At 37.9% G+C, this 12,199-nt stretch overlaps 1 protein-coding gene and 1 non-coding gene across 2 annotated transcripts; both read right to left on the reverse strand.

Moving 5' to 3' along the window:
* Positions 1-7,121: 7,121 nt before the first annotated feature.
* Positions 7,122-11,919, reverse strand: LOC123864393 (60S acidic ribosomal protein P0). Its single transcript, XM_045904789.1, has 7 exons — positions 11,801-11,919; positions 11,538-11,626; positions 11,106-11,342; positions 9,795-9,951; positions 9,017-9,141; positions 8,043-8,279; positions 7,122-7,812 (listed from the first exon to the last, which is right to left on the reverse strand). The coding sequence occupies exons 2-7, from the start codon at positions 11,589-11,591 to the stop codon at positions 7,672-7,674; spliced, it is 951 nt and encodes a 316-aa protein (XP_045760745.1). The 5' UTR covers positions 11,592-11,626; positions 11,801-11,919; the 3' UTR covers positions 7,122-7,671.
* LOC123864989 lies at positions 10,497-10,632 on the reverse strand. The gene has a single exon (XR_006795875.1). It is a non-coding gene; the product is annotated as a small nucleolar RNA psi28S-1192 (small nucleolar RNA).
* Positions 11,920-12,199: the final 280 nt, after the last annotated feature.

Consider the following 12,199-nt stretch of genomic DNA (forward strand, 5'->3'; position numbering starts at 1 on the left):
CCTCCTCCCTTTTTTTGAAGTCAGTTAAAAATAGCATAAATGTATAATGACTGGCATCAATACAAATAAGTAACACATAATACACAGTACACCGCCTACATACATACAGGTATAATACATAACCCTTTAATAGTTGGGTGAAAAAAAGAAAATGGCGTACAGTAGGCAGGCCAGACTCCATACAAAAATATTCAAACCCTTTCAATATTGCGGCCTCAAGCAGCATGCGGCAGGAATTCGAATTATTACAGTATGACAGTCTACCAACGATTATTGCTGCATTTTAATCTATTGTTCAATGCGGTCCTGTAGCATGCTGCAATGTTGCAATATGTTGCTCTGGCGTAAATGAAGCTTAACACTGCACGAGATTAAGAAATCTTTTCCCTTTGCGCATCCCGCTAACTTTGTATGTATTAACATCGAAACATTAAAGTCAGAGTAAAATGAACCTACAACTGATTGTTATAAGGCGGGTTTTTCTACTACCTATTTTGTTTCCTCTGCCAGTCTCCACTTGGCCAGCGTGGTGGACTATGGCTTAGCCCTTTTCCTTCTGAGGGGAGACCTGTGCTCAGTAGTGAGCCAGCGATAGGTTTTTGATGATGATAATTTTTGTTTTACGATGTTTCCGCTTGGGGCGCTGGCGGTAGATGTATGTGCAAATTCGAACGTTAAAACAAACAAGTTTAGGTCTATTTTGTTTTGGCGTTATCATGTTTCTATATTCTGCTAAGCTTACTTTTTCATTTCATACCTTTATGGTTGAGTGTTACCACCCACCATTTTTAAAAATAGTATAAGTTTCAATGGCAATTTTCTAAGTTAAACCACCGATTTCGTTTGCCATGTTAATAAAAATTGGACAATTAATGGTGCATACTAAATAAAGTTAATTGGTTGTAAAATAATGCTGTCCTTTGTCATGCTTGAAAGAGAGCACTACTTTTAAGATACTACCTGTCAATTTTCTGCAATCAATCTGTAATCTCTTGTTAAGTTATACTTCACTTGTATTCAAGCAACGTTGTTATTTGTCAAGGGTTTCATAGTATTTTTCAACAAATGACAATGTTGCTATGTAACTTATCGACAGATTACAGATAGATTGATTATCACATTCAGTCCTTAGTTTATTTGTGATCAACCGAATAGGCGCTAATATTGATGATTGAAACAAAAATTATAAAATGGATTAAGAAAAGTAAAAATTTTGTTTTCCTTGCAAAACAATGACTGCTTCATTTATAGTATTGTTAATAAAGAATAATTACAGATAATCCGAATCATAGGTACTCTAACTGAAATATTAAAATAGGTCATTCGACCATGCCCATACCCTGGCATTAGCGTCTGGCAAAGGATACTACTACTACAGTGCTACTGGCACTGCCACGCTGTCCTTGTCCCGCTCGATTGGCTTCGCTCAAGACTCAGCCCTACCGTTACCCAAACACATAAATCGTATGCGGACAGGTCAGTGTTCCGGTAGTAGTAAAATATAATTAAATCAGTTTGCTTGTATGAACATTGTATGTCAGGAGTGTGTGTACCTCTGGTGTTACGTTTTTTTTTCACAAAAATTTAACTAAATACCATTGAATTTACAATAATTATAATAACTTCAGTATTTTGTTTGTTACTCACAATTAAATGTTTACTGAGTGAATGTCGTTGACACCTTAATTTGGTGGATTTTAATTTCGGTGGCTAGTTATTTCATTTCGGTGGCATCAAAATTTTAAGCACGTATTCTTCATGAGTTTTTTATGACATATTTTGATGGCATTAAGTACTCGTAAAAGCATAGACAATAACAAGAACAATGAATCATAGTTCAAATTTGGGAAAAAAACTGAATACCACCGCCACCGAAATTCAAGAAAAAACGGCTTTGTCGAAATTGTTCCAAATAGGGTTGTACAATCTGGTTTTGTAATATTGTAATTTTTTTGCCTAGTTTGTATTGATCTAACAACTTGTGGCTGTCCTAATAAAATACCTATAAAATTAAACAAAAGATTTACTACAATAAAACTCTTTACTTTATTCTTCTTTTTCTTTATCTATTTGTTCTGTTCTTCAATACTATTTGATTTATCATCAACTCGAAGTTACAAGTCTTTGCTTTTTAATTTTCAAACATATGTATACTTACTGACCTATTTCAATATTTCGACAAACACTCGGAGAGACGGTTTTTGTCATAAAGGACTGGCAAAAATTAAATTTAATCGTCAACTATTATTACAAAGATACATTATGTTACGGCCCGTTCACATTATTCCAGTTATAAGCCAGTGAGTTGAAAGCACAGAATTCAGATTTTCTGTATAAATAGAAGTGGTAAAAGGGCATGAGCTTGTCGCCGCGTAGATGACTAGTGAACATCAGTGTATGTTATTGTAAAAACAGACGTATTTGGATAGCGTTACAGTTTGATTTACCTTGATATGGATGCTAGAGATATATTGTGTAGGCGTTGTATGTGTGAGTAGCTGGAAGTGGGTGACACGCTGTCTCGGTATTAAGAAACAGCAGATACCATTTCTAATATTCAGAATTCTGTGTCCTTGCAGCGCATTTTATTATAACACAACAGAAACAGTCGCGCTGGATAGTAAAATAAATTACCAATTGAGTTACTAGATTGGATTAACAGGGCTCTCTCCGTCACTCGTTTCCACTCGTTTCATACAATCGTAGTTCCAATTTCATTTGAATACTAAGCAAGCAAAGTCCATGAAATTTTGCAGACATATTCTAGAAACTAATATCTGTGTCTGTGGTGTTTTAGATTTTTCTAAAAATATGTAGTTTTAAAATTACAGGGGCTCCAAGATTTGTATGAAAATTTTAAAACCGCGTAACTTTGAAACCGAATATTTTAACAGAAATCTGGAAAACCACAGACATATATATTAGTTTCTAGAATATGTGTGCAAAATTTCATGGACTTAGGTTGCTTAATATTCAAATGAAATTGGAACTACGATTGTATGAAACGAGTGGAAACGAGTGACGGAGAGAGCCCTCTTAAAAATACTATATCAGTGCTGCTCATGTCATGTCGCCATGTCAATAGAATATTGAAAATTGACCAAAAGTTTGTGGTCGTTTTGTCAGTAGGTACTGCCAATTTTTGTTTTATTGTGTCCGCTTGGAGCGCTGGTGGTAGTTTTGTGAACGAATTCGAGCTTAAACGTTGATAATATTACTTATATCGATACTCGAAATATAACAACGCTGCCAATGTGTAATTTTCTTCAAGAACTTTCAAGTATGAATACAGCACTGGTCTAGAATATTACTGGAACAATGTGAACCGGCTATCACTGCTAAAATTATTGTGTATAGTTTTTAGAATAGATAATATATTGTAGACTATGTATAATAAATAAAATAGATTAAATTATAGTGTTTAATGTGTAATTATAAAATATTATAGGTATTTTTTATCAAGTCGGAGCTTCCACTGTACTTGTTATTGTTCTAACTAAAAAATACTACCGAATTGCTAACTATACGTACATAATATACTAAAGAGGATCGCTGCTTATTTGGTTTTTCCACCCTCAAACAGCCACTTTAGCTTAGGGTGTGTACTCGGGAACGTGTCCACCCTTGACTAAAAAATAATATACAAATTCCGTTCATCCACCCCGTCTGAGGCGGATAAAGATAATACTGTAAACACACGTTTCCGAGTAACCTTTAAAGTGCATAAACGGAATAAGGGTGCCTTTCCACCAGAGATGTGCTATGCAGCTATGCTACGAAGATTTGAAATCTACGCCACGAAAATATGTGACCGTTTCCACCAATACTAAGCTATGTAACTGCGAGGAGGATGCGCTATGAAGATGCGCCGCCGCAAAGTAGCTGCGCGAGAAAGATGCGCAGCTCGAGCTATGCGATGTATCGATAGAAGGGAAGCCGTGAGAGCGACGCGGTGAGGAGAGAGACACTCACGCGTCCTGCCGTGCCTGCACATAGCTACACCACTCAGGCATCCATAGCACGCATCCTTCCATATAAAAAACATATCTTAGTTGAATCCGTTTCCACCAGTGCTAAGCTATGTGCACCAATGAATATGATTGGTGGATATCAAACGCATCCATAGCAACGTAGCATAGCACATCTCTAGTGGAAAAGCAGCCTAAGCCCCAGCGGGGTTATTCACTAACTCAAGTGTCTAACACTGAATGACAGCCACCGAGGTTCGTTGGTCTACATTGCTGTTTCATTGGGTGATACTAAAATATTTTTTCGAAGAAAACCTTCAATGGATTAAAAAATGAGCTCGGTGGCTATCATTCAGTGCTAGACACTGATTTGCAACATCTATTCTGTTCTATCTTTGTGACAATCTAACCCGTTTAACAAATATTTGACTCGATTAACGGCTCAAGTGATTTTATTTTGAAACTGTTGTATAGTATGACGTGAAATGTAGAGTAAGTTATTCTTTTGTTGTACCTACACATGGACACGATCAGACACAATAAAAATATTCTATTTGATGATGATTTATTATTTATAAACCCCCTCCCTACCTTTTTTATCTCCTGCTATGTGATAAGGTAGTTTTTTGTGTTCCGTACCTCAATAGGAAAAACGGAACCCTTATAGGATCACTTTGTTGTCTGTCTGTCTGTCTGTCCGTCCGTCCGTCCGTCGTGTCTATCAAGAAAATATATAGGGTACTTCCCGACCTAGAATCATGAAAGGCAGGTAGGTAGGTCTTATAGCACAAGCAAAATCTCAAAACCGTAAATTTGTGTTTACATAGTTAAAAAATAATTAAAATGTTTCAATTTTCAAAGTAAGATAACTGTACCAAGAGGGGTATTATATGAAAGGGCTTTTTATCTGTATATTCTAAAACAGATTTTTAATTATTTTTATACATAAATAAAAGCTCGAGTCCAACTCACACTTGGCCGGTTTTTTGCAATAAAATCTATACATTTATAAAGAAGTCTCAAAGGGACTTGTTTTGTTACCACTACTTACATTGGTGCGTGATCGACATACTGCATGAGCCCACGTCGGTTCCCAATACTGATTCTACCACTGACAAGAATATTTTGTAATCTTATATAGGATTCTAGTGTCTAGAATTGGAATGCCATAAACCTACGTTGTCTTATTATACACTCGGCGTCACAAAAATCGCACCTTTTGAAAAAATAGATTCAAATCAGTTTTAGGCCCGGTTTATCAGGGTAATGGTATTGTAATGATATTTATTCAAAAGGTTTATAAAGGTTGGTAAATATTGACCATAAAAAAACTTGTATCAGTGTTTAAAAAAACAAGTTGATTGTGAAAAATTAAAAGAACTTTTATTAAGGAAAAAATGACAAACAGAAACAGACAATAAGTTACACAGAAAAAATAAAAAAAAACCTTTATTAAATTAAACTCAAAACTTAGTGTTACCCCCTCTTGCCCTAATTACAGCTTCCATTCGATCTTTCATGGATCGAATGAGCCGCACGAAGAATTCTTGAGGAATTCTAGCCCATTCCGCTATGACAGCATCTCGAAGGTCTTGGAGGGTCGTTGGGGCAGGATCACGTGACCGTACTCGACGTTTTAACTCGTCCCAGAGGTGCTCTATCGGATTAAGATCTGGACTTCTGGGCGGCCACTGCATAACTGGAATCGCAACCTCTTGTAGGTAATCGCGTACAATCAATGCGGTGTGGCAACGAGCGTTATCATGCATTAAGGTGAACCCATCGCCAATAAAACCCGCATATGGGACCACATGCTCGTCCAGAACCTCCGTTATGTACCGATGAGCAGTCAGCGATCCTTGTCCACGAGCTCCTCCAGTCCAGGAAACACACACAAGTTCGGTTTTTCCGTCAATTGACATGCCACCCCAGAACATGCACGATCCCCCTCCATATTCTACGGTTTCTTCTATGCAAGCCTGAGCAAATCGTTCGCCTCGTCTTCTGTACACTCTCTTTCGCCCGTCATTACAAAATAAAGATACTCTTGTCTCATCCGAGAAGAGTACAGCCCTCCATTGATCGAGGGTCCAGTTGATATGCTCACGGGCAAATTGCAACCTTTCCCTGCGATGCTGTGCGGTTAATTTCGGAGCTCTAGCAGGCACGCGGGCCGCAATTTTCTTCTCTCGCAACCTTCTTCTAATCGTAGACGTGCTCACTGTAGTTCTGCGAACTTCTCGGAGCTGCTGTTGCAGCTAAACGGCATTAAGGAATCGATTGCGCAAAGAAGACGTCACAATAAAGCGGTCGTCTCTTTCAGATGTGCAGCGTCGTCGTCCTGATCCATGCCTCCGGATGTAGCCTCCAGTCTCTTGAAACCGTCGGAATACGCGCCGCACGGCAAAACGACTCAAATTAAGTTGCCGTGCCACATCGCATTGTCGCATCCCTGATCGGAGTAGTGCAACCACTGGAGCAGCTTCTTCAGCAGAGTGTCCATCTTGAGGGGTAGTTTTCTTGCGGTTAGTGTTCACGTGTGTTCTCTTCAACGTCTGGATGGCGAATGACCCTTTTTTTACTTATACTGGCCCTTTTATAGCCCAGGATGGTCCTACAAGTCGTGGTCCCTATAATGAGAATTTTCGCAACATTTTCTTTAACGTACCGTATTCAGAAGGTTTATATTGTTTTTGATATGTAACTATTGTTTGATAAAAGGTTGTTAAACGTCCTTTGCATTGATATCAATATTGTTTGGCTTAGATGTACTGGCTTGGGAATATTATCGGTTAAATTCTTATTTTCAGACAGGTGCGATTTTTGTGACGCCGAGTGTATTTACAAATTGCGAAAACCAAATTAAATTTGAATTTCGCGGGCAGGCCCGTCTCATGCATCTTAAGTTACCAACCAATCACAAACGAAACCATGTTTTGAATTCCATGAACCATGATTCGAATGTTTTAAAACATTTCCAAATTGAATTTTGAATGTTTTTGTAAACATTTTCGAATTACAAATATTTTTTGAAAACATCTTTGTGATTTGATTGGTTGACGACTCAAAATGGCTAACGCCCACTGAGTTTTTTCTAACTTCTTTCCGTGGATAGAGTGGTCCGTGGGTAGATGACAAAAATGAAACGCAAAATATTTTTCAAGTAGATTTATTCACTTTCACCATACAAGTGACCGCCACATGGGCGTCCAGACCCGGCGGTGCAACTGTACAAAAGCGTTTGCGAAAATCCACGTATGACAGGACTGCCTTCCAACTATACTCCGTCTTTTATACCTCTCTTTTACTGTGAATGTGATAAACCATATGAGCACATAGGACTGTAGGTCGTCTGAGGATTTAGAAAGATTAAAACATGATATTTTCCATCCCCTAATCGCCTTCCCCTCCCTCTATAATGTGGATTTGTCTAAAGAAATTTTTGCAGAAAGGCACACAACACCGTATTTTCAATGGCTATTTTGCTTTGCCTTGAGTTACAATCTCAATTTAATACATACATTTTAAGGATTCGCTGTGTCAACTGTCATTTCAAAAGTATGGTTTGTTCTTAGATAAAGGACAAAAATTCTACTTTCTACATGACAGTTAAAACAATGCATTAAAAAAAACTTCTCTTCAATATGAAGCATAGTAAAAAAGACGTCGTATAGTTTGGGCAGGCAAGGTTGGGAGGGTGGGCTTAGTCGAACAGTCCGAAGCCCATGTCGTCGTCGCTCTCTTCCTCCTCCTTCTCGGGCTTCTTCTCCTCCTCCTTGGCGGCGGCGGCGGGCGCGGCGGCGGCGGCCGGCGCGGCCACCACGGCTGCGAACTTGCTCGGGTCCTGCAAATAAGCATTACATAAAGACCTGAGTGATGTTAGGAATAATACAATTTAATCCTAGTATAAAGTGGTATGTTATGGTAGGCTATTATGGACACATCGAGCTAATATGGTTCCTGGCCATCAGCAAAATGTTGGATAAAAATTGACGAATTTATAGCATGCACCTCACCATCCGCCATGGATCATAATCCGTGGCCACGGACGGCCAGTGGCCACGTCGCCAGTACCTTGATGAACTCCTTGATGGTGGTGGCCTCCTTGAACTCGACGTCGGTGGCAGCAGCAATGGCCAGCAGGTTCTTGAATCCGTTGGCGATGGAGTGCGGCACGGACGCCACGGTCGGGTAACCGATGGCCAGCGAGAGCGCGGCCACATTGGCCACTCCCTCTTGGAACTTGGCGCGGAGGTCTTCTGGCTTGATGTCCAGAATAGCTGGGGCGAAGATGGTACCAGAGTCATAGACCTATAAAACAATAATTGTTATTAACATCCTTATTATGCAGTGGTGTGCAGACATAGAGGCATGAAAGCACTGCTTACTTAGTAGACATAGCTAATTCTTCAATATGATGTGTCAGTAAATAAATACAGTACTCGGCAGGAATTATTGCACATTGAACTCGAGTTCCATAGAAACATTATCTCTGTCATTGAAAACGATGAAACATCATATAGGTGTGTCAGAGACACCCTACGAAGAAGAAATCTCTTTCTAAAGTTTGATATGCAATGTTTCTTAGAGTACTGTACCTCCCTAATTAAGCTTACCCTGCTATAAGCCCTATGCACGCCACTTGTATTCCGCGTTAGTTGACTTTAAATGTGGATACAACAATATTATGCAAATACATGAGGTAGATGTATGCATGTAGTCTCAATTACCAGCAAATGTACTGAATAACAAAATGATATGCCATGCAAACTGCTATTCCAAAGGTAAATTATCAGAATGCACTAGAATAGTGCAAACTGTACTCAACTCTTTGGGTAACATTCCTTTTAACAATTTACCCAAGGATTTAGGTGTTATACTTAATGTATAATGCATATATTTTGAGAACTCACTCTCCATTTTTGTCTGTCACATCAAAAGTATGGTCTACCTTTAGATTAAGAACTAAAATCGTCCAAGAAGAGAAGAGCAAGTGGCAAATGAGTTCTCAAAATGTATGCACTATATGTATACATAATATTACATACCTGTTTGACAACGAGACCGTACGAGAAGGGAGAGATGTTCAACATGTTGAGAAGAGTAGCTTCCGAGGCGCCGACCTTGTCTCCGGGCTTCAGGATATGCACATCGTTGATGATTTCAATAGTACCTGAAAATTAAAATGTTAATAAAGAAAAAGCAGGAGTATATCAAACAATAGCATAATTAATAGATAATTGATAGTTTTGATGTGGATGTATCTTTAAAATGCCAGTGCAATATTCATATACAAAAAATCACACTAGGATAAATTTAAAGAGATTTAATTTAGTCTGAAAGCGAATCCAGAAAAACATGATTTGAATTTTCTGGTATTAAAACAGACATAGACAGTAATATACGTACTACCACTTTTATAACTAACGCCAATGTACCTGCGCAGAAATCTTATTTCTGCATGGCGCGAAATCATCTCAGCCAACCATATTGCGCGTCCGTCCACTATTGGTTGTTGTCTACGCGCCATGTTTTGTTAAGCCCAAATTTATGAGCGAGATAGCATGAGCAATAAGTTCTGTATTGTATTTCATTTGTGTATATTCGGCTTTAGTTGGTGTTATGTAACATAACACCAACAAACACTAAATAGTTCAACATAACTTATGTTGAACTATTTAAAGATTTAAGTATAATTTTTTAAGATTTCATAATTTCAAGTAACAAACTAAGTTTATGGGTAAAGAATATGGAATCTCTTGGGGATATTGGAATATAAGAAGAAAACACGGTTGCAGAAATAAGCTAATGGTTAATCAACCTTACCCTTGGAAATCTTGGTTGGAATAGAGAGGGCCTGGAAGAAGGCGGTCTTTTCAGGTCCTAGACCAGTGTTGTGCGCTGGAATGACCACAGCCAGTGGGGCAATTGCTCCAGGCCTAGCGGGTGCACGGACCTTGTTCTCCAGGAGTTTGTCACGGACCTGCCAATACAAACAGTGTTCTTAATTTCTTCAAGAAACTTCAATACAATGTGTACGACGCGCCACATCATTCTTTAATCCATAGAATATTGTAATTAATGGGAAAGTAACTCTTTAAGTAATTGTCTGTTGCCCTTTCAAGGCTCAACTGCTGAACCAAGTTTGGTATTAACTATTAAGGTACCCTTTGCACCCTGGATGCATATAGCATACTTTTTAGGCTACCTTTTGAGGTATTTACTTCAAAAGGATAAGGTGCCCTTATAGGATCACTTTGTTGCCTGTCTGTACGCCTGTTGGTGGTGTCTGTCAAGATAATCTATAGGGTATTTCCTATTGATCTAGAATCATGAAAGGCAGGTAAGTAGATCTAATAGGAAAAAATCCAAAAACTGTGAATATACAGATTTGGTTACATCGCAAAAAAATATTAAAAGTGTCAAAAAAATTATCTTGCAGTGTTCTTACATAAAAGAGTTAGATATATCTTGCAGTATGAACAAAGTTGCTTTAAATCCATAGTATAATTTACTCATGCATTGAAAAATTGTCTCTTTGAAATGCCAGTGCAAATGTCAGATTATAAACAATCACACTAGGATAAATTCAAAGAATTGATATAGTCTGAAAGCGAAGCCAGGTGATCAATGCTGTATCACCTGGTATTATAACAGACAATGTAAATAAATGATCTTGTGTGTGTTAAATTTCAAGTGACAGCATATAAAGAATTCAGCATAAACTCACTACCATCTTCTATTTTATAGTATATTATTTCATATAAATTGATTTATTAAATCATTTCACAAAGGACTTGTGCATTCTCTACCAGCGCTGGAAAAGCCCCCCTTATATAATCTGTGCATAAACAAATCATAGCATGTTTTAAGCAATAAAATCCATAGTGAGGCCTGCATGCATAATACATAATATTTTTGGCAGTGTGTGGAGTCTGATCAATTCACACTGATAGCATGGACTATGGCCTAAAACCCTTCTCATTCTGAGAAGAGACCCATAAATTATTGTCTAGTACAACATAATTGAATCAACATTGACAAATATTTACCAAAATAGCATTTTTGTATGTAGGATTTCTGAACATGTAACAAACACTTCATTTTGACATTTCAATCTCAATTGCAATAACTTACCTCAACCAAATCTCCACGGGTGAACACAAAGCCAACATTTCCCTTGATGTGAGGTAACAGCTTTTCAAGGGCAGGGTTGGTCTCCAGGTGGTCCTTGATGGCTTTGCGCATCATGGTGTTCTTGCCCATGAGGATGATACTGGAGCCGCGAAGTGCAATGCGGATCTGCTGCATCTGCATAGAGCCCACGTTGTCCGCACCAACGATGAAGCATTTTGGGTAATCGTCCAATAATGTCTGGAAAAATCATAACAATTTCACTAACTAGAACACCTTTCACAAGCAAAACAAAATTGTGTATCACTCGTCTTAATTTCGCTCGATATTGTATCAATCTGTAGGCACTTTTTGGTCTAGAAACATAGAGGAATCATAACATCTGCTTGCTTGCTTCCTGTTTGTAGGTTATGTTAAAATCTTTTTTGAACTTACGATGATCTTGGTGAAGTAGTTGGTTTTCCAAGTAGCCTTGTCCTCCCTACCCATCTTGTTGTGTGTAGGGACTTCGAAAAATTTAAGGACTGCAAATAACAACACATTTTTAAGGACATGTCAGCGCACAAAATACCAAAGGTTCAAAACGAAATAATGTCGGACACAAATGGATTTTTAATAGTAAATTACTTTCTTGGCAACAAACCGTGCAATAGATTTGCGATCTGAATAGAATTAATGGATTTATTTTAATATCTTACCAAGACAAAACGCAAATCGCACAAATACGTGCGCGCTGCGGGACAAAAAGAGATAGATTTAATCTATGGATGATCTATGGACTATGGATCTAGTGATGCGATTTGCGAAACAAATAAATGTCAAAACATGAATAAATTGATATCGTTAATCGTAATCGATTCGACAATATTAAAACCTCTCATATTGAAATATTATTTAATCATAAACCTCTCATATTATTCTTGAAAAATTTGATGAAAATAAGTTGGTTTCAAATATTCACTTGCGTTGGATATGAATCCATACAAAACATTCATTTTTTGTTTAATTTCACAGTATGTAATTTAATTTAAAACTATACAACGACCTATCAAAATTATACATTCGGACAGCTCTAATAGGCTAAATTACTCTGTGGC

This window comes from Maniola jurtina, chromosome 4 (genome assembly GCF_905333055.1).
Source record: "Maniola jurtina chromosome 4, ilManJurt1.1, whole genome shotgun sequence".
NCBI classification, from domain to species: domain Eukaryota; kingdom Metazoa; phylum Arthropoda; class Insecta; order Lepidoptera; family Nymphalidae; genus Maniola; species Maniola jurtina.